This window comes from Dama dama, chromosome 4 (assembly GCF_033118175.1).
Source record: "Dama dama isolate Ldn47 chromosome 4, ASM3311817v1, whole genome shotgun sequence".
NCBI lineage: Eukaryota > Metazoa > Chordata > Mammalia > Artiodactyla > Cervidae > Dama > Dama dama.
This window is the reverse complement of record NC_083684.1, coordinates 49,673,765-49,700,977: the sequence shown is the minus strand read 5'-3', so window position 1 is coordinate 49,700,977 and position 27,213 is coordinate 49,673,765. Positions and strand designations below refer to the sequence as shown.

The 27,213-nt window shown below is 47.5% G+C and overlaps 1 protein-coding gene across 1 annotated transcript; it reads right to left on the bottom strand.

Moving 5' to 3' along the window:
- Positions 1 to 1,011: 1,011 nt before the first annotated feature.
- Positions 1,012 to 26,196, bottom strand: WTIP (WT1 interacting protein). Its single transcript, XM_061138983.1, has 8 exons — positions 25,505 to 26,196; positions 19,649 to 19,750; positions 7,586 to 7,653; positions 7,366 to 7,428; positions 7,069 to 7,199; positions 6,242 to 6,293; positions 5,482 to 5,550; positions 1,012 to 2,379 (listed from the first exon to the last, which is right to left on the bottom strand). The coding sequence occupies exons 1-8, from the start codon at positions 26,175 to 26,177 to the stop codon at positions 2,239 to 2,241; spliced, it is 1,299 nt and encodes a 432-aa protein (XP_060994966.1). The 5' UTR covers positions 26,178 to 26,196; the 3' UTR covers positions 1,012 to 2,238.
- Between the last annotated feature and the right edge of the window lie 1,017 nt (positions 26,197 to 27,213).

Sequence of the window (27,213 nt, the reverse complement as noted above, 5' to 3'; positions counted from 1 at the left end):
AGGGATGGTAGCAGTCACCAGCCATGGGAGAAGCCAATACAGGGCTTCTGTATTTGGAGCCCAAAGAGAAAGAGCAGTTAGAGATGCATTCTCTTGGCTCTGACTTTTGATAAAGTCTGGCACATGAACCCGAAGGGGGCTCCATGCTGTGATGACTTGGTTCATCTGTGTGGGGGAGCGTAGTAACCAAAACAGAGCAGGTGTGGAAAGCAATGATGGGGATCACCTCCACAGCAGATACAAAAGAAGAGAAAAGACACAAGCTGCACTTGCAATAAGGAGAAACCCAGGGCAAAGCAGCTTTGACACTGGAAGCAGTCAGAAAAGCTTTGCAATAATGGGCTAGAAAGCAAAAGCAGCCCAGCTCAGAAGGAAGAGAAACCCAGAAAACAGCCACCCATCCCAGGAATTTACTCTCACCTGCCCCACTGAGATCGGCTCCTCCAAGAAGCCACTTTGATCCTTCTGAAGCCCCTTCCTCAGGAGACACACCTCTGTGTTAAAATAACAATCCCCAAACTCACCATGTACTTGCGCCCTCCGCCCACTAGGGGGCCTCCCGGCTCCAGTTCTCAGACTAGCTGGACCCTGATGGCCGCCACTTCCCCTCCTACCTATCCCCATGGGCACTCCTGACAACCTTCACTTCCTACAGCCGGGCTCTCCCAGATGAATAATCCTACAACAGAGATCCTACATCTCACACCTGGATAAGAACAGTAGTCAAGAGGAGGTGGTTCAGTTCTCATAGGAACAAGTGGACTTAAAGTATTCCATGAAAATCACTGTGATGGTTATCCTGATTAGGGGGTCTCTCAGCCGCAGGGGCCTGCCCTGGCTACCCACCAGTGCAAATCCAACATGAGGAATGAATGAGAAGTCCAAGCTTCCCAATGCTGATGTGTCTTTCAGAAGATTAAAAAAAAGAAAAATCTACATTTTCACATACCACATTTCAGTCACCGCTCTCAAGACACTGACACAAACAAAACCCCACGCTAGTCAAAAGCCTGAGATTTCAGAGGAATTTATACAAAAACATAGTCAAACTACAATTTTTTTTTTTTTTTACCACTTGAACACTAGCTGTATGATATACAAATTAGACATTTTTGAGCTTGTGATTCTCCTAAGAAATAACAACCGTGGACCAAGGTTTTAAAAGAAAACTATATTCTTTTAAAGAAAATGAAAATATTCTCAAAGGAAAAACTTAATTTAAGTCAACTTATATGCTTTTTGTCGTGGAGCCTAATACACAGTGCTTTCCTGCAACAAGTGGGCAGGGCGCCCCCTCGCGGTCTCTCTTGACCGAGACCTGTGACTGGAATTCTGCGTGAGAAGGCGTTCTTTTCGCGAGGCTGAGGAAGGGAGGGCTTGGAAAGGAGCCCAGGGCGAGATGACGGCTGAAAACACCCATCGGAATCCGGGTGACCAAAACCCGCAGTGACCAAAGGCCAAAGGTTGGGGTCCTTCACAGGCCCTACTCCCTGAGGAGGGTCATTCCTCACCCCCTCCAGCGACCCCACCCAAACAACGAACCCTTCCCACCCAACCAGCAGGCAAGGCGCTTAGGAAACAAATACGCGTGCCCTTCCCCAAACCCCCACCTGCCAAACCACACCCAACCCCCGGGCGTTCTAGAAGGGGATCCCAGACCCCTTCGCTTCAGGGAAACTGGCTCCTGCCCCAAGGCCAGTCGGAGGACGGCGGCCGTGTATCCCGCACCCCTGCACGTGGTAACGGCCATCTTCAGCTATGCGACCCAGAACCGGTCTGGGAGCCTACTCTCCCCCCCCCCCCCGCCCCACGAGGCTACCGGGCACAGGGGGTCCCGAAAGGGAAAGCCGCTGGGGGGGAAGGGCGGGAAGCAGGCAGGGCCCGGAAGAAAAAAAGCGGCTTGAGGAGGCACAGACGGTGAATAAATATTAATAGCTTCGCCGCGGGGCCGGCCCCTCGGACAGCAGCTCGGTGGCTGGTGGGTATAGGGGTGGGGTGGGAGCCCGCCGCCGCGCCCACCCTGACACAAAGCTCTGGCACTGACCTGGGTCGCGCGTCGCTAGCGTGCACGCAAAAATGTGCCTACACAGAAAAACACGCGCGAACGCAGAAAACACGCGCCTGCGCAGAAAAACATGCGCGCTTCTACGTAAAACCACGCACGCATGGGGACGCACACAAAACCGCAGGCTCGTGCAAGCACAAACACAACCCCAGGGTCGGGCTCTCAGCCCGGGCTCAGAGCTCCGTGACATGCACAGCAGGTGAGGGAAGTGGCCCGGGCCGGAGCCGCCGCAGGTGGCATCGGCGACACAGCAGGTGGCCCTCCAGGGGGTAGCAGCGGCGTCCATCCTCCCCGCTCAGCTGCAGCCCGCAGTCCTAGGGAAGAACACAGCCCCGACTCCATGGTAAGCAAGGGAGAGGCGCATCAGCAATCTGTTAGGACCCTGCCCACCCTCCAGAGGACTTTGGCCTTTACTCTTTGTGGGAGAGGGGCTCAGGAGCCCAGTGTTGGGACACCCCGACTTGGAGAACCTCCTACACAACCAAAGGAGCCAGTCAGGACGGAGATAGTTGGACACTAGCCTGGAGTCTGGGAGTCAGGGCTGGGCAGTAAATGGGGGCATCAGCATAAAAATGTGACAGTTCTTACTAAGCCACAGGAGTTTCTCACAGGGAGTGCAGTTAACTAGGAAAGGGAAGAGAACAGCTGAGCTGTGGAAGCTCCAACTTTATGAGAGGAAAGAAGAGAACCAGAGCCCAGATTTCAGGAGAAAATAGAAGAGGCAAAGCAAAAACAACCTGTCCTAAGGGCACAGTGAAGAGGGCGACTAAGAGAGGAGAAGAGTCTAGGACAGTTACTGCAAGCTTAGGGCAGTGACAACTGAGAATCGTCTCCTGGATCCCCACATGAGGGTCACTGGTGACCTTGGGAAACGGAGAAGGTCAAATGGCTGACTTGAGTGGCCTTAAGAGATAATGGAACAGAAGAACTGAAAACATCAAATAAACAAGGAGTTTTGTTTTATGTCCCTTATCTTACCATTTTACCACTGCAGGATATATTATGGGCTAATTTTCTCTTGTTTAACAAGCTACGTGATTCGTGTTTAAATAAATGACAGGAAATGTGAAGGTCAGATATGGAAGATAGTGTGCTGTGAGCTACAGTGAGGCACCAGGTGAACAATTTTTTCCTTCCTTTTGTCACCTATCCCAAAGAGGCCCCTTTGGTCACACTCACTGCACTCAGGGCTGAACTCCAGCCTGGCAGGTTTGACACTTGTTACCCAAAGGCCCTGAGACTAATATTTGCCCTGCCCCCACCAGATTACAAAGCTGGACTGCTGCCAAGGAGCCTCATGTCCCAAACAGCCCAGATCCCAGATGTCCTGTCTGGCCACAGCCCCCTGACTGGGCCTGCTACTAACCACCACACACCAGGGAGAGGGGACGAGAAGGGGGCCTGGAGACCCCAGTTCCTGTCCAGGGGTCTCCCCGGAGAGACAGCGGCACCACATCTCCCAGCCCTGAGGCACTGGCTGTGATCTGCCCACAGCTTAACCTGCTCCTGGACTCTCATTATGAGGCTTCTCCTAAGGACTGTCCTTAGTGATGCCAAGGGGACCCGGCAAGTCCCCAGACAGCAGAGCAGGATGCCCTCCTGCTGTTACTAGAGGACCAGGGGCCCTCCGCAGGTCACGCCTGCTCCCAGTCCACCTTCCCTGATCCTCCCAACAGGATTCCTATTCCCTTTGGGTCACTTGGCCCCACCAACACAACCTGGTTCCAAATGGACCCTAGATTCATACAGAAGATTTCTCACTGACACACCTGCTCTTCCCTGGGACTCTGAAACCCTTGGTTTTTCTCTTACCTCTCCAGTCAGATCAGGCCACTCATTCTAGGCCTCCTGTGTGGCTGTATGCATCCCTGGAATGTTGGGAGCTCCCGGGGCTATCCTGAGCCCCAACTCCTTCCTCTACAGTTCTCTCTGGAAGACCATTTACTCCCCTGGCTTCAGCAGCCTTGTACCTGACCATGATGGGAGTCTTGCTTCCGGCCCGGACAGTAGCAAGCACTAGAATTCCCATTCTGCCTTTAACAATGAAAAAGGCTGGGCAAAAAAATACGAAACAGTGATTCTCACACTCAGAACTCCTAGCAAGGCAGGCCAGTGATGGAAGGGAAACTAATAAAGTAAGTCCCACAATTGCCCCAAGTTACTGTACTACTTGTAAAGATTTTCCAGACTACTCAAAGAGAGCCTATTGGCCTCCTTTAATTGAGAATTTGGGGAGGTAAATGCAACTAGAAACCACAGGACAGAGTATCAGAGAGGAAAGAGCTATATATGCCAATGACTCCCAAACTCCTACCCCTGTACCAGAGTCTTCATACTCCAGTACATCGGCCTCCTTCCTGGATATCTCCGTTCAGATGTCTCTAGCTACCAAAAGTGAGAACATTTTATGCCTTCCTCTTCTTACCTTCACTCATTCTCCTGGGGTCCTCACTCTCACCTCCCAACCCCTAAATTCACACATCCAGTCATTGACCAAATCCAGTCCCTTGTACTATCTAACCAACACTCCGTCTACTTCCCGGAACCCAGGGTCACAACCTTCACTCCACCAGTGTCCTCAGGGAACCCCAGCCCCTTCCCCGTCCTTCTCCATTCATTCTCTGCATGGCAAGGTGAATGCCCTTTCTAAAATCGCAATGACATCATGTCATCCTTTTTCAATCCTTCTCTAGTCCTCAGGATAACTGCAGGCTCCTCAGCTCAAGTGGCCTTTCATCATCCTGCCAACTTCTCCAGTGACACAAAACAACACATCTTCACACCTTAGCAATTCTGCTTCCGTTTCCTGGAAATGCCCTTCTCCCTGCCTCCTTGGCTAGCTCTGATTCATCTTTCAAGTCTTAGCTTGAGTTTCACCTCCCCCAGAAAGTCTTCCTTGATTTTCCAAGGCATCCTAGGTGCTCTGAAAACTCCCCTTGATAGCAGTGATGACCCTGTTAAATACTGCCTGAGTACTTGTCTCTCTGGAGGGTACAGACTGTCTTTATTCTCTATATCCACAACACCCCGACACTGTACATCCTGAGGAAATAATTTGATTGAATGAGAAATGGGCTGAGAGAGACTATATCCTGGGGGGGGGGGGGGGGGGCGTGGGGGGGGCGTGGGGCAGAGGGAGAGAGCTCACTGAGGGGAGGATAGGCATCATGCGGTAAAACCATAAAAGAGGAAGTGGGGGACTTCCCTGGTGGTCCAGTGGCTAAGACTCTAAGACAGTGGTACCAATGCAGGGGGCCTGATCCTTGTTCAGAGAACTAGACATTGCTGCAACTAAGACCCAGGGCAGCCAAAGAAATATTAAAAAGAGGTAGGCCCGCAGAACACCTAGGGAGGACGAGGTGTGTGTAGGAGGGTGGCTGCCCCAGCCACCAGCCCTCTGGGGGACCCGGGCTCACCTCACAGTGGTAGCACTCCACGTGGTAATCTCTGTCCATGGACACCACACGGATGGTTGTCTCACAGCCCTGGAAGAAGAAATAGGGTGTGAAGCAAACTATATGGTGGGCACACATCTACACGTGCTCCTGTCATGGGGGCTGTGCTTTCACACCCGTGTGAGCACTGACACGGGTGCTTCCATGGGGCCGGAACAGGCATTGGTGGGTGCACACCGATGGATGTGTGTGTGCCATAGGCTTCCTCCCACACCTGCAGCTGACAGCATGCACACTTGCTGATGAGAGCCACCACATGGGCATCGGTTCTTTGGAGTCAGGAAAGACCACTGCCAGTCCTGCTTCCCTAGACACGGTAGGCTGGGACAGAGCCAGCAGGTGAGGAAACCCAGTGCCGAGAGCCGCACCCCCAAAGGTCATTTCCTGCACAGACTGCACCCTTCTCTTCATCTGCTCCTCCCACCAACTCCGCTGTGAGCTCACGGATTTGGGGGACAGTCCTGACATGGATGGGCAATGGCATTGAGGGGGCAGGGGGCCAGCTAAGAAGCAGGGGCCACCATGTCCCTCTAACTCATGCGGGAACACTTGCACCCTGTGCGCCCTGGGTGGTCCCCCTCCTATACACATCCTTCTGCCCACAGGGCGATGGGGCAGGAGCACCTGCTCGTCCCTCCCACCGGGGCTCAAGACCTGGGGCCCACCCGAGCAGGACCAGCAGGGCCAGGCACCTGATCATCTCCAGGTGAGTGGTTCCTACCTGTGCAGGGAGGATAGGACGGGCACAGGAGGCACATTTTGGTGCAAACACCCTGGAGGAATAAAGGAAACCAGAAGTGACCAGCTGAATGACTGGAGGTCAAGGGCACGAGGACAGGTCCACCCATAGTAGCCCATGATGTGGCCCAAACAACAGGCCCCCTCTCCTTGTGTGGACAGAGTGAGGCAGGAGCATCCTCTGCCATGCTTTCTCAGCACTGGCCTTTTCTGTGGCTCCCCAATTCACCTCCAGCCCATCACCGCCTCCAGATGGCTTCTGCCCTGGCCTCTCCCTCATGCTTCCTGAGTCTTTGCCCCTTAATGTCCAGGTTTGGGCCTCTCCTAGCTGAGACCTGCAAAGCCTGGCTCCACATCAAGTACCAGGAACCAATGCCTAGCACCACCCCCATGCAAGGCAGCAGCACAGGACCAGAGGTCTGAGAGCGGAGCCTGGAGCCACAGCAAGGAAGAATGGATTGCCCAGTCACATGGGTACCAGACAGGCAGGAAAAAGACTCTGCAGAGACCCCAAGTTCCCATTCCAGGCAGAAAAGTCCCAGCCTGGCCACTGGAGCAGAGACACACGAGGTGGGGCATCTGAGAGTTCAAACCCCTAGGAGCAAGGGGCTGTAGGCAAAGGCAAGGGGAAGAGAGGACCGAGACAGATGGCTCCAGGCAGAGATCCATGCTCAACCACTGAGCACACAGTGGAGGCAGGAAGTGAACAGGCCAAGAATGGAGAACACAGACAAGCAGGCTGGAAAAATGCTCCCAGGGGAGTCAGAGGAACCACGGGAGTCACACTGCTCCACAGCGCCGGCTACTCACGTGTGATAATCTCTGACACAGTAGATGTTGTTCTCCACGTCCACAGTGAAGGGCACCCCGTCCAGGCACTCATTGCATACCGAGCATCGGAAGCAGCCTGGGTGGTAGGACTTCCCGAGGGCCTGCAGGATCTGGGGGCAGGAGGCACTGAAGGGTCAGTGCAGGTGAAGGCTCAGCACAGCCCCCAGAAGACACGCTGGCTCTGAGCCCCTGGCAGGTCTCCAACAGGTGAAAGGGTGGGGTCCTCAGACTCCGCGCATGTCAGAGGGGCTCCAGGAGCCTGGGGGAGGTTCTCACCATCTCCATGATGAGGTGTCCACACACGCTACACTTGTCAGCCGTTTGCTGGAACCCGGAGTACTGGGAGGGGAACACAGGATCCAGGATGTTATGTGACAAAGGAGCACTCGCTGCCCAGCCAGCATCCACTTCCTGGCCTCGGGTCTCCATGAGACTCAGGAGGGTCCCTGCCCCTGCTCCCACCCAAGGCACCAGCCAGGGCACAGCTGTGACTCACCAGGAAGTCCTCCTGGCAGTACACTTTCTCACCCACGTTGTAGAATGCCTTCCCACGAAGTCGTCTCCCTGCAAGGATGAGGGTAGAGAAGGGGGTCCCTGGGCCACTGGAACCAGGGATGATGTCTCTGCCGCCATTTCTCAGCACCCTCCTCCAACAGATGAGAAATGGACTGCAGACAAATTTTTAAATTTCCCTCTAATGTTATGTTACTATCATTACACTAATTAATAGTTTTTAAAAATTAAGAATATGTTGTTGACAAAATTGTCATAAGAAGTTGTCATAACAAATATGTGAAGACCTGTTTATCAAATGTAAATTGAAGTTCTGATAATTTTAAAAAAAACATTTGCTTTAAGAGCAGACTTCGCAGAATAAATTTCTTAAGCTAAAAACATTAGAAGTACAACTCTCACCAGATAAAGAAGCCCAATATATTAAAAAAAGGTATCCTTTATTGCAAGGATGCCAGGATAGTTCAACATTCACAAATCAGTCAGTGTGATACATCATATTAACAAAATAAAGGATAAAAATCCTGTGATCATCTCTATAGATACAGAAAAAGCATCTGATGAAATTTAATATCCTTTCATAACAAGAACTCTCAATAAAATGGGTACAGAGGGAACATACCTCAACATAATAAAGGACATATATAAGAAACCCATGCTAATGTCATATACAATGATGAAAAGTTAAAAAGTTTTTTCTCTAGGATCAGGAACAAGACAAGGATGTCCACTTTTACCACTTTTATTCAACACAGTATTATTGGAAGTCCTAGCCCGGGCAATTAGGCAAGAAAGAGAAATAAAAGGCATCCAGATTGGAAAGGACGAAGTAAAACTATCCATATCTGCAGATGAAATATACAGAAAATCCAAAAGACTCCATCAAAAACTGTTAGAATAAATGAATTCAGTAAAGTTGCAGAATACAAAATCAACACACAACAACGTGTTGTGTTGCTTTAACTAATAATGAACTATCAGGAAGAGAAAATAAGAAAACAGTCCACTTATAATTGTATCAAAAAGAACAAAATATCTAGGAATAAACTTAACCAAGGAGGTAAAAGACCTGTATATTGAAAACTCTAAGATATTAATAAAAGAAACTGAAGAAGACACAAATGGAAAAATGTTCTATGCTCATGGACTGCAAGATCAGTATTATTAAAATGTCCAAACTACCAAAAGCAATCTATCAATTCAGTGCAATCCCTATCAAAATTCCAATGGTATTTTTCACAGAAATAGAACAAATAATCCTAAAACTTATATGTAAACACAAAAGATCCCAAACAGCCACAGCAACCTTGAGAAAAAAGAACAGAGCTAGGGGTACCACGCTCCCTGATTTCAAACTGTATCACAAAGCTATGGTAATTAAAAAGTATGCTATTGGCATAAAAGCAGACACAGTGATCAATGAATCAGAACAGCAAGCCCAGAAATAAACACACACATATATAGTGGATCAATTTACAACAAAGGACCTCACACCCTTTAGAATGGCTATTACCAATAAGACAAGAAATAACAAGCACTGGTTAATATGTAGAAAAAAGGGAACTCTTATACACTGTTGGTGGGAATGTAATGTCAATTGGGACAACCACTGTGGGAAACAATATGGAGGCTCCTCAAAAAATTAAAAATAGAACTAACATATGATCTAGCAATTCCCCTTCTGGGAATTTATCTAAAGAAAATGAAAACACTAATTCAAAATGTTATCTGCATCTCTATGTTCACTATAGCATTATTTACAATAACAAAGATATGAACACAACCTAAGTATCCATTGATGGATGCAACGGATAAAGAAACTGTCACACACACACACATTAGAATATTATTATTAAATTCAGCCATGACAAAGAATGAAAATGAAATCTTGTCATTTGCAACAACATGTATGCACCTGGAAGGTATTATATCCTAAGTGAAACGAACTCAGACAAAGAAACAGAAATACACTATGACCACTCTTATACAGGGAATCTTTAAAAAAAAAAAAAAAAAAAAAACCACAAGAACATCTATACAGAGAAAAGTTTGGCTGTTTCAAGACACAGGGGGTTGGGGATAAGAAAAATGAGTGATGTGATATTTTTTTAGTTTAAATAAATTGGGAAAAAAAAAAAAACTTTAAAAGAAAAAGGCACACTTGTCAAATCCAAACCACAGCCCCAGCAGACCTGCCAGCAGCTATGAGAGGCATTCCCATTAGTCAGGAGATGACAATCCCTACCCAGGAACAAGAGGGAACCTCCTCCACCTGATGAAGCACATCTACAAAAGACCCACAGCTAACATCAGACGTAATAGTTAAATATTTTTTTCACTTTTACCCTTAGGATTCAACAGTATACTAGAAGTGCTAGACAGTGCACTCTCCTTTTTGAATTTGAACTCTGGAGTTATAGTTCTATGGTTTGGGGGAGGGGTTAGGGATTTTCTTTTTTGTTTTTGCATTAGGATGCTCTGATCTGATTCTGACAGGCACACAGAGTGCTAGATGCTCTTGTTGACTTCCAGCAAACGGGATGGGGGAAATATAGCAGATCTTGGTAAATTCCTTTATAATAATGGTTTGATTTTTTATTTCAAGAGAAGCTTCTATTCCAATGTATGCTTTTTCCTTTTTGCCCATTATCCTTATCATTTGCTATAGGTAGCTTATTTTGCATTCCTGCAGATGATGTTGCAAGTGTTTCATCTAGTGAACTGAAAATTATTGCTTAAAAAAAAAGTGGAAAGGCAAAAACTGTCTTTAAACACAGATGACAATTTTGTTATATAGAAAAATCATAAGAAATATACAAAAAAAAACTACTAAAACTAATCAGTGTGTTTAGCAAAGTTGTAGTAAAGGTGGTCAGTATATGAAAACCAAAAATATTTTTATAATCTAGCAGCAAGTGATTAGAAAATAAACTTACAATTTTATAAATACATTTATAATAGCATCTGAAGAAAAACCATGAAATACTAAGGAATAAGTTTAATGAAAGATGTGTCTGATTTGACTCAGTAAAACCAAAGCTTGCTGGAAAAAACTGTAAAAGAGCTAATAAATAGAGAGAGAGACCACTGTTGGAAGACAGTTCTCCATTGGACTGCTTCCATTCTTAACACATCTTTCAAACACAGGGCTGGTAGCTTTCATTCCAGATTATCTTTCAGGATATCCAGGAAGGATATCCAGGATAATATATCCAGATTATCCAGGACATCTGTGGAGCAAACTGCTTAGAAGACAGAGACAGCATCTCCCTCTGCGGCAGAGGGCAAGTCTGTTTGCTGTTCAATCTAATAAAGATAATGGGCTTCTCTGGGAGAAGAATCTGACAGCTTTGCTGGCAGCCCATTATAAAATCCTGGGGTTCCCTAAGCTCAGGGTTCCTCAGCCATGACATAACAGACCCACTGCACAAGCAGCGCTCACCTGGTATCCACATCACCACTGTGGGACTAAGGAGGAAACACAGAACCAGTGCAAACGTGAAGCTCACGCTGCTTGCAGTACTGTGAGTATCTGCCCCAGGAGGGTCGTGTCTTCAGCCAGCACCCATGAAACACTGGCAGGCTAAAGAAAAATCTCAGACCTTGCACAGTTCCTGACAACCATCTTCATGCTTCAAATGTTCTCATACTGATTCTGCCCCAATTGATCTGCACATTCAGTGCCACCCAGTCAAGTTCCCAGCACTCTTTCTTTTGTGGAAGTTGATGTTCCAATGTTTTAATTTATATAGAAACACAGAGAACCTAGAATAGCCAAAATAATCTTGGAAAAGATCAACAAAACAAGAAGACTAACATTATCTATTTTAAGATTTACAGAAGTCAAGACAGTATAATATTCTGGTAAGGAGAGACAAAAAGATCAGTGGAACAGAATGAAGTCCAAAAACAGACCCATAAATACTTCAAGAAACATGCAAGTGGGAAAGCAAAAGTCCTTCCAGTACATGGTGCTGAAACAACCAGACAGTCATATGGAAAAAAAAAAAAAAAGACTCAATTCCTCATACTATACAGAAGATGAAATAGTCATCAACCTAAACATAAAAATGAGAGACCTAAAACTTCTAGAAAAAAACAAAGGAGACTATCTTCATGACTTAAAGGGAGACAGAAAATTTTATGTCACAAAAATAATAACCATAAAACAAACAAACAAAAAAACCCTGAAGAAAATATTCACAAAACATCTAAAAAGAAATTTTACCATATATATTCCTAGAACTAAACAATAAAAGACAACTCCCAATTTAAAAACTGAGCAAAAGAGGAACTTCCCTGGCAGTCCAGTGGTTGAGACTTCAAGCTTCCAGTGAAGGAGCTGCAGATTCAATCCCTGGGTGGGGAACTAAGATCCTATATGGTACATGGCAAGGCCAAAAAATTTTTAAAAACAAAATAAAAAGGGAGTAAAAACAAAATTAAAAATTATTTAAAAAAAAAAAAAAACAACAGGGCAAAAGACTTGAATAGACTTCACAAAAGAAGAAAAAAATGGCCAAGAAACAAAAGAAAAAAGATGCCTAAACCTCATTAGTTCTCAGGGAAATATATATTAAAACCACAGTGAACTACCACTTCACACCCATTAGAATGGCTAAAATTAAACAGACTAAAATACCAGCTGTCGGCTAATATGTAGAATGACCCAACTCTCTTACATTTTGAGTAGGAGTTTAAAATGATACAGCCCCTTTGGAAAACAGTTTGACATTCTCTTATGAAATTAAACATACACTTAGCCTACGACCCAGAAATTCCATTCCCTGGAATTTACCCAAGAGAAATGAAAACATTTGTCCACAAATGACCTGTACTAGAATGTTCATAGCACAACCTAGTATCCACCAACAGTTAAATGGAAAAACAAAGTGTGGTATATATTCATACAACAGAATCTTACTCAGTAATACAAAGGAGGGAACTACTGATACATGTAACAACATGGATTTAAAACAAAAATGCTTAGCAAAAAAAAAGGGGGGGGGGGGGGAAACAACTTTAAAAAAAGAAAGAAAATAGTACATATTAATTGCATTTAAATGAAGTTCTAGAACAGACAAAACTAATGTATGGTGGCAGAAATTGGAACACTGGAAAAAAATAAAATAAATTAAAAAAAAAAAAAGAAATTGGAACACTGGTTGAAAGGATATGATGGGGGAATCATATGGAGATCAACTGGAGAAAGGACAAGACAGAAGTTTCTTGCAGTTTTTTTCCTATATCTTTGTTAGGGGTGTAAGTTGTATAAATGTACATACTTATGCTAAATCTCTGAACTATATACTTAAGATCTGTTTGCTAAGGAGTATGTAAATTTTACTCAATTAAAAACAAAAACAAAGATAAACCGAGTATATCCTGTGCCAGAGTAAAGAAGTCTTCAAAGAACAAAGTGGGTACATGTCAAAAGAGCATAGGAGCCAGTGGGAAGGGACTTCTCTGGCCAAATTTGAGACAATTTGTGCATCAAAAGAATAATGATGGTACTGCAACACATTACATGAATACAAATCCATAAGTAATAAGAATTCTCAGAAAATATATATTTGCCCCTGCTCATACATTTAAAACATTCCTTAAGTTTTCTGGAAAACATAATTTAGAACTGTATCAACTTTATTGGAGAATTATTCCCTAATAAAATCTGTCCTATTGTTAAGTGGGAAAAAAAAAAATTCCCTAGGAGAATGCACCTTCAACGACACACCTCAATGAATTCCCAGACAGACTTCCACAATCACAAACTAGAAAACCCTGGTGGTCCAGTGGTTAAAACTGCACTCACTACCTAGGGCCCAAGTTCTGTCCCTGGCTGGGGAACTAAGATCCCAAAAGCTGAGAGGCGCAGCCAAAAAAGAAGAAAGTAATGAAGCAAGAATAGGTGAGGAAAAGAATTTACAACACATATAACCAACAAAAGAACTTTTATCCAAGATGCATGAAGAATTCCTAGAAATCATGAAGAAAAAGTCAAACAACCCAATTTAAAAATGGGCAAAAAGGGGCTTCCTTGGTTGATTAGTGGTAAAGAATCCACTTGCCAATGCCGGAGACACGGGTCTGACCCCTGGTCCGGGAAAATCCAACACCCCATGGAGCAATTAAGCCTGGGCACCACAGCTACTGAGCCTGTGCTCTAGAGCCCCAGAGCCGCAAGTACTGAACCCAAGTGCCCTAGAGCCTGTGCTCCACAACGAGAGAAGCCACTGCAATGAGAAGCCCATGCAGCAATGAAAACCCAGTATGGCCAAAAATTAATTAATTGATTTTTTATAAAATGGGTAAAAGACTCAACAGGTACTTCACACACAAAGGCATTCAAATGACCAACAAATACATGAAAAAGTGTATGAATCATCAGTATTCATCAGAGAAATTCAAAGTAAAATCACTAACGTATCACTCCAGTATGGCAGAAACCAACACAACTTTGAAAATCAATCTTCCTCCAAGTAAAAAATTTATTAAAAAAGAGAAAGATATCACTCTACCTCTACCAGAATGGCTAAAAAGACAATGCCAAGTGTTTGCAGGAATAAGGAAAAACTGGAATTCTCATACACTGCCAGTGGGATTATAAATTGGGTTTGTCTCCTATGGTAACCACCAGCACCTACTAAAGCTACACACAGCTGACAAGAAAGTTCACTGATCTAGACTCCTGATTCTGGAAGACAGATCTGAAGAAGTGAAACAGTGCAACAAAGGGAGAGGAGATATGGATAATATGAAGGAGTGGCTAAGAAAAAAGTAGAATAGAATGACAAAGACTAATATTTCTAATTTGAATTTTATAAGTAAATAATAGAAACAATGGGAAAGAAGGAAATTTTTGAAAATAAAATAGCTAAGATTGTTCTCATATTGACAGTTTTCAGATTCAGGAGTCAAAATGAATCCTGGACAAATAAAACTCATACCTACACCCATCAAGCTATAAAAGAACACTTTAAATCATCTGTACTTTTTTCCTAATTGATATGTGAAATATTTTAAATACCCTGGAAAATGATCCTTGGAAGTTATGATTGTGGCAGTATATAGTTTGTTTCCCCACATGCTGCACGATCAGTCTCTTTAACAAATCCAGTTTTTTAACTCTAATGTAGCCAAATTTGTCAATCCCTTCTTCTTAAGTGTGGTGATTTTTGTGAGTGGGAAAAAAAACTTTCTTAACCAAAAGATTGATAGAGGTAATTTTCTATACTTATTTCTAAAATTATCATGTTTTTCTTTACACATTTTGGTATTTGATCCACTTGGATTTAATTTCATTATTTTATAGGGATAACCACTTTTCCCAGAACCACCTGCAATGCCATCTCTATCATCAATTAAGTTTTCACACAGACATGGGTCTGTTTCTAAACTCTCCACTCTGTTCCAGTGGTCTATTTGTCCATCCTTGCCCCAATACCACATGAAATTACTAATACAACTATACAGTATATATTGACACCTGGTAGTAGAAGCTTCCCAACTTACTCTTTGTCAAGATCATCTTAGTATTCTTAGCCTTTTGCTCTTGCATTTAAATTATAGAATTAGCCTGGCAAATTCATGAAAACCTGCTTAAGTGGAATTACAATGCATTATAGATCAATTTGAAAAAACTGGCATCTCAACACTATTGAATATACCCATGTTCAATGGTACATGAATATGGATATATTCATAAGTATTTACATGAATATGGTATATTTATTTTTCTTATCTTAGTTCAACGACTAGGACTTCCAGTACAATGCTGAATAGAAGATATGATTGCAGGCTTTGTCCTTTCCTCTTTTAAAGGTCCATTTTTCTTATATTTCACCACTGTGACGTTTGCATAGATTTTTAGTAACCAACTTTCACCAGGTTGAGAAAGTTCCTTTTTATTTCTAACTTGCTAAAATCTGAATGTCAGGAATTTCCCTGGTGATCCAGTGGTTAAGAATCTGCCTTGCAACCCAGGGAACATGGGTTCAATCCCTGATAGGGTAACTAAGATCTCACATGCCACAGAGCAACTTAAGCCCTCGAACCACAACTAGATAGTCCATGCACCACAACGAAACATCATGCCTGCGGCAACTGAAACCTGATGTAGTCAAAATAAAACAAATATACAAACTTTAAAAAAAAAAAAAACTGAATGTCAGGGCTTCCCACGTGGCTCAGTGGTAAAGAATCCAGTGCAGGAGACATGGGTTCTATCCCTGATCCAGGAAGATCCCACATGCCAAGAAGCAATTAAGCCCCGGTGCCACAACTATTAAGCCTGTGCCCTAGAGCCCAGGAGCCACAACTACTGAAGCCCATGTGCCCTAGAGCCTGTGCTCCACAGTAAGAGAAGCATCTGCAATGAGAAGCCCACGCTGCAACCAGAGAGTAGCCCCCACTTGCCGAGAATAATGAGAGCAACCACGAGCAATGAAACCCAGCACAGCCAAAAATAAACAAACAAAAGTTATTTTTAAAAACGTGAAGGTCAGATTGTATTGACCTCTTGTTCTACTCCTACTGAGACGATCATAAAGTTTTTCTTCTTCGTTAATGAGGTGAGTTACATTAATGAGTTTCCTACTGTATACTGTGTAAGAATACTCAAGTATTCCTCAGATAGGCTCAACTTGGTTATAATATATTATCTTGATTCATACACTGCTGAATTTAATTCAAGAGGGGAAAAAAAAGGAGTAAATAAAATAAATAGTACAAGAAAAAATTCCCAGAACCGAAGGGCAAGTCTCCAGTCTGACGGGACTCTGTGTGTGCGCCCAGCACAACCAATGGCACAAAGCCGAGAGCAAACATAAATAAAGTACCCTGAGCTCAGCTGCTGCACTGCCTGACTTCAAGAGCACCATTCCTGCTGCATCTACGTAAATGGCACTCCCTGGAACTGTGCAGTTCACAGCCCTTTCCAGCGGCTATTAGAGCCAGAGCAATGACAGCCGTCTTCCTGAGACTCTCAAAAGGAAAAAACAGGTCACACACACAAAAATGAGACTCAGAATGGCATCAAAATTTAGCAGGAGCCATGGCTTCTGGAAAATAAATCTACAACTTCAAAATGCTTAGTGCGGGACTTCCATGGTGGTCCAGTGGTGAAGACCCCACACTTCCCCTGCAGGGGGCCATGGACTCCACCCCTGGTGGAGGAATTAAGATCCCACATGTCGTGTGGTGCAGCCAAAAGGACAAAAAAAAAAAAAACATGCTAAACAAAATGCTTAGAGAAAATTATTTCCAATTTGGAAGTCTATTCTCAGTCAACTATAAATTGTGAGGGTAGAATAAAGGCATTTTAGACACACCAGAATTCAGAAAATGTACCTCCCACATGCCCTTCTTTAGATAACTGAAGCAAAACGCTGGACACTCTTTGGGTGGTTTCACAGCTTCGAGTCTTCCCTACTTATCCAAGTTGTGTTCAGTATCCAGCCTTACCTCAGACAGCTTGCTGTGTTTAAGGGAAACTTGAATTCACCCCCCTTATCCATGGGTGGGCCTGATCAGTATAAAGCAAATTCTTCCCTTATATTGGTTCAGATACTCAGGCAAGTAAAGTCAATCAAATCACAGCACTCCCCCCAGCCACAGGGGTTGGTTCAGGAATCCATGTGAGATGATCTGGCCAATGACATGCAAGAAGATTGTTGCTAGGTGTTTTCTGGAAAAGAAGTGTCTCCACCCCAAAAACATGACCAGAAGAAATGCCCACTCTTTCTTCAGACCAGTGATGTGGCAATGGAAGTCTCAAGCTGCCTCAGACATTTCATAAGAGAAGTTGCCCTGAGGATAAAGCCAAACATGAGGGAAACCCAGCCAAGCTTTTGGCCTAAGCCAAAAGGGCCTAGGCCACTAGATCATTCCCAGCCTAAAGCCAGTCCTATCTCTGGGCTCCCAGTTCACTGAGTTAAGAAATATTCTTAACAGTTCAAGCCTCCTCAGCAGTCTTCCTGTTACCTGCAGCTGAAAGCTTTGTGGAGACTATGGATTCAATCCAAAGAATATACACGTGAAGGTACAGAATGAACACTCCACAGGGGTTCAGAGGACAGCTGGCTCAGACTACAGAGAGGCCAGGGACTCCCAAGAGGGGAACTCAAAAGAATGCCTGCAACAATGGAACATCTTGGGGGGGAAAGAACTAAAGATAAAAGTCAAGAGAATGCAAGGAGAAAAAAAAAGTTTAAAGAAGAAAAAACTCCAGGAAAAGTAAATGACTACAGAAAAAAGAAGATATAATCACAGTGTAATTCTTAGCTCTGCAGTAAATAACATTTATAAAGTCACATAATGTAGTAATATAAACCTGGTTTATTGATATAATCACAACTTAAGATGACTATACTGAGAAGATGGAAGGAGAGAAGGGAGAACAGTCAGTATAAGAACAGCCCCTATTCTGAGGGCTTCCCTGGTGGCTCAGTGGTAAAGAGTCCACCTGTCAATGCAGGAGACACAGGTTCGAGCTCTGATCCAGAAAGACTCCACATGCCACAGAGCAACTAAGTCTGTGCTCTAGAGCCTGGGAGTTGCTACTATCGAAGCGCACACGCCCTAGAGCTCAAGCTCCACAAGAGAAGTCATCGCAATGAGAAGTCCGCACACTGCAACTAGAGAGTAGCCCCTGCTTGCCTCAACTAGAGATAAGCCCATGCAGCAACAAAGACCCAAACAAAGCACAGCCAAAAATAAAGAAATAAAATTATAAAAAAAGAATCTATTCCTCACTTACCACAGCAAACTCAAGTAAAACATGGTTAAAAAACTCAAGTAAATCATTTCTAAAACTGATGCATCAAGAAACAGCCGTGTGCACTGTTAGAACATGGAGATGTTTACTAGAAGAAGTTGCTAAAAAATACCAAGTGAGAGATACCAGGGGTAGGAAGACAAGTGCTTTTTTGCTATTGCAAAAATTGCTTCTCAGGACTATTTGACATAATACTAGGCACATATTACACTTTTATAATATAAAATACTAAAATGTTTTGTGTAAATAAATAAAAGATGTCTGTTCAGGGGCAAAGTATGAAAGAACAATAAGAACATCAAGAATGTAGATTTATTAGGTTGGTTGAATTATAGTTACTTTTTATAACTTTAAGTTAAATGATGTTTATATTTTATCCCATGTGTAAAATCAGGACGAAAAATAAACTGCGGGGGAAAAAAATACTAGCCCGTATATAGGCAGGCAGAAGGCACATCACTGGCTCCACAAGCCCCACCCAGGCAGCCAGGAGATATCAGTACCCTGCTAAAGGACAGAGGTTCCAAAGACAAGGCTCAGGGACTTCCCTGGTCCAGTGGTTAAGACTTCCCCTTCCATCACAGGAGATGTGGGTTCAGTCCCTGGTTGGGGAGCTAAGATCTCACATGCATCCAGGCCAAAAAAACCAAAACATAAAACAGAAGCAATATTCTAACAGATTCAATAAAGGGTTTAAAAACTGTCCACATCAAAAAAAAAAAATCTTAGGTTGTTGCTGGGGGCCCAGTGGTTAAGAATCTGCCTTCCAATGCAGAGGATTCGAGTTCGATCCCTGGTCTGGGAACTAAGATCCCACATGGCTCGGGGCAAGTAAACCCATGTACTGCAACAACTACTGAGCCTGCTGCTCTGAAGCCCGCAAGCCGCAACCAAAGAGAAGCGCATGCACCACATGCACCTCAACGAAGAGCCCACCCACCACAACAAAGACCCCACATGCTACAACCGAGAACTGAAGCAGCCAAAAATAAATCGTTTAAAAAAAAAGACAAAAACAAGGGTTAGAGGGGCAGCTTTTCCCTATGACCAGCAAAAGGCTCTTCCCTGTCCCCACATATCCACATCCCCAGGGTCCAGCAGATCTCTCAGGAGCCTAGGGCCCTCAAATAGGCCAAGCCAGAAAGAAAGGCATCATGACTCAGCCTCCTCCACACTCCAGCCTGGGCCAGAGCTGGGTGATCCATCTGCCTGGAACTTTGGCACAAGGGGGTTCACAGTGCAAGAGGGATGGAAGGGGAGAATGTTACCTACCACAGGAGTTGCAGGTGAAGCAATCAGTATGATATAGGCTCCCCATCGCCTGGCATGCCTGCCTTGCTCCATAGATGCCAAGCCCACACTTGATGCAAATACCTATGGATGAAGAGGCAGGAGAGAGTAGCAGTTAGCACCATGACTGTGGACTTGGAACAGCTATGCATCTGACTCCCAGTCCCCGTGCTGCCCAGTCATGGGATCTGGGGCAAGGGAAATTCCAGAGTCCTCCGTCGCCCCATTACTAACGGCTAACATAGGGATAGTAAGGATACCATTAGGGCTTCCCTGGTGGCTCAGATGGTAAAGAATCTGCCTGCAATACAGGAGACCCAATCAATCCCTGGGTCTGGAAGATCCCCTGGAGAAGGGAATGGCTACCCACTCTAGCATTCTTGCCTGGAAAGTTCCATGGACAGAGGAACCTAGCAGGCTACAGTCCATGGGGTCACAAAGAGTCAGACATGACTGAGCGACTAACACCCACACAGACATACATACACACACACACCAGGGTACCCCTACTTAGCGTTTGCTGCTGTTGTCTGAGGATTCATAAAGTTTAGCAGCGCACCTGGCAAGTCAGAGCTAAGTGACACTGTCTGTGCCATCAAAATTACAAGGACACCTTTATGACTAGAAAGTTGTTCTAAGCCCCTTCATCTTGACCTGCTATCGGACTGGGGGAAATTCCTTTCTGCTGTCTATGAACCAGAAAGAATGAAGACCACACAAAGAGAGCAGAGCCCTGACCCTCCCAGCCACACCTCCCTCATTGAATGATAATGTCAGTTTAATCTCTGGTTCAGTCCACACAGAGATACTGATGCCCTGCATAGTTTAGGTGCCAGAGATTTTGCAAGGCACCAAATTCCCACCCCCAAGGAGCCTGTATTCCAGTGAAGGGAGACAGACAACAATAGGTAAGTCACATCTCAGGTGGGAAAAAGTGCTATGGAGGAAAAGAAGGCTGATTAAGAGTATGTCTGGGGGCTCCTCCCTGGCGGTCCAGCGGTTGGGACTTCGCCTTCCAGTGTAGGGGGGTGTGGATTTGATGCCTGGTGGGGGAGCTAAGATCCCACATGCCTTGCCCCCCCAAAATAAAACATAAACAAAAAATAAAACAGAAGCAACATTGTAACAGTTTAATAAAAACTTTGAAAATGGTCCAAATTAAAAAAAAAAAAAAAAGAATATATCTAGGGACTTCCCTGACCATCCAGTGGTTAAGACTGCACTTCTTATGCAGGGGGCACAGGTTTGATCCTCAGTCGATGAACTAAGATCACACATGTCTCACAGTGTGGCCAAAACAAACAGGAATATGTCTGAGTGTGTGATTTTTAAAGTTTAAAGAGGGTGTCAGACAAGGCCCCGGTGACAAGGTGATATCTGAGCAAAGGTTTCAAGGGAAAAATGGAGGGAAGCTGCTCTGCAAGGAAAACTAGATGGACTTGGGGGCCACCCTAGTGTGGGGCGCTAAGCAGGCAAGGGAGGGGTGGTAAAGAGAGGGGTGACCAGCAATGCCAGGGCGAAGGCCAGCATGAGCTTAAGGGACTCTCTGGCCAGCCGGCCTGGAGACCTGGACTGAAGGTGGCCAACCCAGACACCAGAGCTTCTCTCTCAGACTCACCCAAGGTCTCCCAGGCCACAAAGGGCCTAAGATGGGTCCCCTGGACTCTAAGTCCTCTGGCAGTTTCAGGACACACTGCCCTCACCCCTTCTCCCCTGCTTTCCATCACATCTCTCTGCTTAACATTTAGCATGGTTGAGCCTCTCCCACCTGAAAAAACCTCCATCAGCCACCCCATTCTCCCTCTCCCTCCAGTCAGTTCAGTCCACACCCCGTCATTTCCTAACGGTGAGCTCTATGTATGGACTTCCTCTTCTGGTCTTGCCAGCAGCAGCCCTCCTCTCAAGTCCCCAGGATATGACCTACACCCGCCTGGCTTTCTGGTTCTCTTTTCCCAGTTCTACTGGGTATTCCCTTGCACAATCCTGGACCTCCTATGCCTAAGTCTCCCCAGGAAAGGGCCAGTCAGTGCAGATGCTCTCAAACCAGGCAGGAATGTAAAAGTGGCTGATGAGGCCCCAGGTGAATGGAGGAGAGAGGCATGGCTGGGGGAGGTCACAGCCATCGGCTCCACTGACGGCTACCAGGCCTGCTAGAGAGTCTGATTTTTCCAGAAAAGCTAGAAATCTGGATTTGTGTATGAAAACTTTCCACGCAGAAATAAATCATCAACGTTCATGTTTTGAGAATTTGGAAGCCAAACACACCGTGTCTGCAGGTCTCCTCCACTCGTGGCTTTACCCCATTTCCCCGGGGAAGTCCCATCTGCTCCCAACTGCTCACTCCTGAAGAGGCTCTTGGCACCCTGCCCAGCCCAGATTCCTTTCCTGAGCCACCGATCCACCTCCCAGACCACCGCAGGCCCAGAACAGAGCTCTGGGTTCCCGCTCAGGAAACGGCACTTTTGTGTAGCCAGGTTTATGGAAGTATCCAGATCTACCCTGCCTTTCTCACCTCCAACTCTGAATCCAGTTTCTGTGTTTCCTACTATAAACTTCATTCCCTCCCCTCGCTCCCACTGGTCTGATTAAGCATCATCAATTCTCATTCCACTTGCTGTTTCAACAGTCTCCTTACAGCAAACTGCAGCCAGACTTATCTTTCTAAAGTGAAAATGACCCACCCTCACACCCTCATTCTTGTCCATCAACTCTGAAAACCTGACCTTGTTTTTGTCTAAGTTACCAAAATATTCAGTGAAAGGGACAGAAGTCAGCTGCCCCTGGGGAGCAGAACAGAAGGATGGGCAAGAGGAGAAGTTATAACCTTATTATTATTTGCTTTTTGGCTCTCTTTTGATTTTTTTAATATGAGCTTGCACCACTTTAATAAAAAAACACTGAGGACAGAGGCAGGCTGTTCAGGGACTAAAAGAGGGAGCTGACCAAGGCTTAGGGTGATAGGCTGTACCCTGAAGAGGTTGAAGACCACGACTCTGTTGCCTAGCACAGCAACTGAAAAGGCGGCTGCAGCACTGACTCGGAGCCAGACAGAGATTAGAGGAATCAGAGGTACTGGTGAGACACAGGCTGCAGTCAAAACTGAAGACAGCCGAGCTGAGGCAGATCCAGGGTGTGGAGTAAACCCACGATTTACCCTCAGGCAAATCCTGAAGCTGCTAGCTGGCTCACAACAGCAGAACCTGAAGAGATGTTCATGAAATACAGAGAAGGACCAAGAGGTGAGTGGGTTCTAGGGCCAAGAAAAAGGGATGGACAGAGAGGAAGAAACACACTGAGGGTGAGGTTTATCAGAGGTCACTTGAGCTTATGCTACCTGCAGACTTCCTGTTGTAAAATGTTACATTATTTTCATACAAGTTGAGGTGTATGAAACTGCTGCATTTATAGCTCTAAAAGGTGGAATAAAGGTAGTAAGATACTAGCAGTTCAAGTAAATAGCTGCTCATATTTTTTAAAAATCAGGAAAATGTAACCTAGATCTCACTTCTCTTAAAAAAGAAAGAGCAGGACTTCCCCCAGGAGTCTAGTAGTTAAGACTCAGTGCTTCCAATGCAGAGGGTGTGGGTTCATTCTTTGGTCAGGGAATTAAGATTCCCCCATGCCCTGTGGGGGAAAAAAAACCCCAAAGATCTATATCGTCAGTTACCTCCCACTCCCATGTGACAGCAGTTGCCCTCAGAAAGGATGACCCATTAGCCCCTTCACTTCTCCCACTACTTGCCCAGGTCTGGCCACCTCAGTTTCACACAAAAATTCAGGAGTGATGTTCACTGCAGCACTGTTTCCAATAGCCAGGACATGGAAGCTACCTAGATGTCCATCGACAGATGAATGGATAGAGAACTGTGCTACATATATACAATGGACTACTACTCAGTCATAAAAAGGAATGAATTTGAGCCAGTTCCAATGAGGTAGATGGATCTAGAGGCTGTTACACAGAATGAAGTTAAGTCAAAAGAGAAAAACAAGTATCACATATTAACTCATATACATGGAATCTAGAAAAATGGTACTGATGAACCTATTAGAAGGGCAGGAATAGAGACGCAGACACAAAGTACAGACCTATGGACCCAGCCAGGGAAGGAGAGGGTAGAACAAATCGAAAGAGTAGCACTGAAACATATACATTACTACATGTACAACAGATAGATAATGGGAAGCTGCTGGATAACACAGGGAGCTCAACCTGGTGCTCTGTGACAACCTAGACAGATGCGAAGGTGTGGGGGTGGGAAGGAGGTTCAGGAGGAAGGGGACACGTGTATACCTATGGCTGACTCACACTGTTGTACGGCAAAAACCAACACAACACTGTAAAGCAATTATCCTCCAATTAAAAATAAAAATATATAATTAAGAAATTTAAAAACTCAGTAGTACCTTCAGAGGCCCAGAGAACACACCCTTGCCCAGGCCCTGCAGTGAGTGGGGACAGGAAAAAGGGGTAGCTTCTCCAGTAGAGAGAGCTGGAAACTTGTTCTCTTCAGAAGGCACTCAGCTTCTGCTCCTAGCACCTACCTGGTATGACAGACAACAGCTTCCTAAGTCACCACCCTGCTCCCAGGCCTTCTGACAGCAGCCACAGGACCTACCCGACCACAAATTCTCACCATGATGCTCGAAGATGAACAGGTCCCCTCCCAAAGGCAGAACAACCCTCTGGTCTACACACTCCCTTGACCACCTGACCCCTCTTGGGCTGCAGCCCTGGGAGCTTAATGGAACCGTCCACTTCCTTACTTGCTTCCTCCTGCCCACATTTTTCCTTCTGGCTGGAATGTCCCTACTGACTAGTAATCTACAACCTCCTTCTCTCTCAAGATCCAGTTCAGGGCAGTCCAGAGCTGCCAGCTGGAATGAATGCATTTAAGACAAACCCCAGGAGGGGCATCATTCCCAGACATGATAACCACCACCCCCTCCAAAGCCAGGTGCCTGCTTATCAGTAAAGGAGGGACGGAAGCCCCACCCCAAGCCTCCTCTCAGAACCTCCAGCCTAAGACTCCCAAGAGTTGTCCAAAGGATGGGATCAAAGGGCCAAGGTCAGACTGGGCAAGGGAGGCTGTCAGAGATTGATGATCTTTGCAAATAATGTGAAGTAGGGTTCCCTTGGGAAACATCCCATATACGCAGCCCAGTCCAGTTAGACCGGCTCAGTTCCTCCCACTCAGGGTGGGCTTCCATCCCTCGGCCTCTACCTCCAGCCGCCACCATCATCAAAGCCTCAGGTCAGGTGGGCTCCGGTGGTATCTGGCCGGCCGCCTCCCTCCCTGCCCTGTTCACAGCCCGTACTGCTGAGGGAAGGGAGACACCGGGACTGCGGGGGCCTAACAGCTTCGGCTGATTACAAAGCACCGGGTACGAAGAGCTGAAACCAAGTACCGAGGGTTAAGAAGAAATTATTCGAGAATAGCTTATTCTGCCTATTAACGTGACTTCTTCTCTCAGGAGCAACGCATCCCGATGATGCCAGAACTGCGGGCCCGGAGGCTCAGAGTCTCAGCCACTGTCCTGCACAAGCCCCAGACCTGGTGGTTCGTTCACACACACACACACACGCACACACACGCTAAGCCACTGTACTACACAAGCCCCAGACCTGGTGGTTCAAACACACGCACACTATCTGCGGGAACAAACGTCACCGGCTCCCCAGCCCCACGGGAGGGAGCCGCGCTTTTCGCATCCCGGCCCACCCTGCGCTCTCCTCGACCGAGCAGGCCGCCTACCCGGAGGCCGTCCTTGACCCCCGACGAGGAGAGCGGAGGCCCGGGGCCCAAGCGCGCGGGAGGTGCGGCCGAGCTCGCTCACCGAAGTAGTCCCGCGCCGTGCGCGCCTCCAGCGCCCGCTCCAGCTCTCGGGTCAGCGCCTCCAGCCGCCGCTCCGCCGCGCTCGGGCCGCCCTCCCGGCCCGGGGGCAGCTGGAGCGAAGGCAGAGCGAAAGGGGCCGGCCCGGCGGGCTCCGGGGAGCGAGCCGGCGCGGGACAGGCGCCGGGCAGGAGCAGGTCCGGGTAGGCGCCAGCCGAGCCGCGGGAGCCGAGGCTGGACACGCTGGAGCGGGCGCTGCCCACCGACGGCGGCCCGGGGCCCGCGCGCGGGTCCGAGCGGCCCGAGCGCGGGCTGCCGTGGCGCTGGTCGTAGCCGAGACTGATGCCGCTGGAGCGGGCGCTGCCGCTGCCGCCGCCGCCGTCGGAGCCCGCCAGGCTGGCCCGTGGGCTGCCCGCCGGCTGCGCGCTGAGCTCTGGGGCCGCCGCGCGCCGCGGGCCTCGCTCCCCGCGGCTCAGTCCGTCCACCCCGGCCTCGGGGCCACCGCCGCCGCCGCCCTGCCCCCTACGGCCCAACGCCTGGGCCGCTTCGTCCGCCGGCCCGGGCCGCGGCCCCCGCCGACCCCGGCCCGGAGAGTCGCCGCCCGGCTCCAGCTCCCGCAGGGCCAGCCCGGCCAGGAGCAGAGCCGCCTCGTCCGCGGCCGCCCGGGAGCGCTGCATGGCCCGGCCCGCCGGCCCCGGCGCGTCACCTCCGCCTCCGCTTCCCGCCGCCGCTCCGGCCGCGCCGCCGCATCGTCCGCCCGAAGCCCGGAGCCCGCCCCGGGACCCCTGGGCGCGGGGCGGGGCGGGGCCGGCGCCGGGCCCGGGGTCGCTCCGCCGGCCACGCGCGGTCCGGGGGCCGCGGCGCTTCGCTCGGTGGCGCGCGCGGCGGAGGAATGTGCGCTCGGAGGCGCCGGGCCGCCTCCCCTCCTCCCCGCGGCCGTGCGGGGGGCGGAGGGACTCCTTTGTGGGGGCAGGAATGCGAGGAAGGAGACGGCGCTGCGGCCTCTGGAATGTGGGGGGAGTGGCGGCGGCGGAGCCGCGTTGTCCGCGCTTCGCCCGGAGCTCGGAGGGGCGCGGGGGCTGGGCTGGGCCGCCGGGCCGTGCGGCTTGGAGCTGGCCCTCGAGTGGAGGAGCGGCCAACTGTGTGTGGCGCCGCGGGGAGGGCCCGGCCTCCATCGTGCGACCCGACCGTCGGGCCGCTGGAAAGGTCCCGTATTCCAGCGGGCTGAGCAAGAGGCGGCTCCCCCAGTCCAGGCCAGAGAAATATGAGCAGTTGACAGACGTTTCCCACATCCTCCCCCATCTTATTTTCCAGCGCCGCCACGGTTTCAAGCGCTGGGTCGGACAAGTTTGGCCTTAGGCAGAAGCACTGCACCCGGCCACCTCAGGACGCTGGAGACCACTGCGCATTTGCAGTGTCTCTGGCATTTGCGCCCTCAGCGTCCCGCCTGACTTGACCCCGAGACCCCAGCCCCTCCCAGGGCCGTGCGGCTGCGCACTGGCTCCGGGTGTCCCCAGCTGCGTGATGGGGAAGGTGCCTTGTACTAGGAGTTGTGGCAGGCTGGATGGAGACTGGTCTCCAAACCTGGTTACTGGTCACAAGCGCCCAAGGCCAGAAACAGGCCTCAGGCTAAGCCAGTGGGCGGGGAAGCCTCAGTTGTGACCCAAGGTTCAGTCACCAAGAGATGTGAGAACGACTCCTTTCTCCAGCACC

Excerpts from the sequence above, each read along its gene's own strand:
- WTIP (XM_061138983.1), bottom strand. The coding sequence starts at position 26,177 with ATGCAGCGCTCCCGGGCGGCCGCGGACGAGGCGGCTCTGCTCCTGGCC. Across the intron at positions 7,200-7,365 it reads GACACCTCATCATGGAGATG|ATCCTGCAGGCCCTCGGGAA; the intron begins GTGAGAACCTCC and ends TCCTGCCCCCAG. Across the intron at positions 5,551-6,241 it reads GTCCTATCCTCCCTGCACAG|GGCTGTGAGACAACCATCCG; the intron begins GTAGGAACCACT and ends TTCTTCTTCCAG.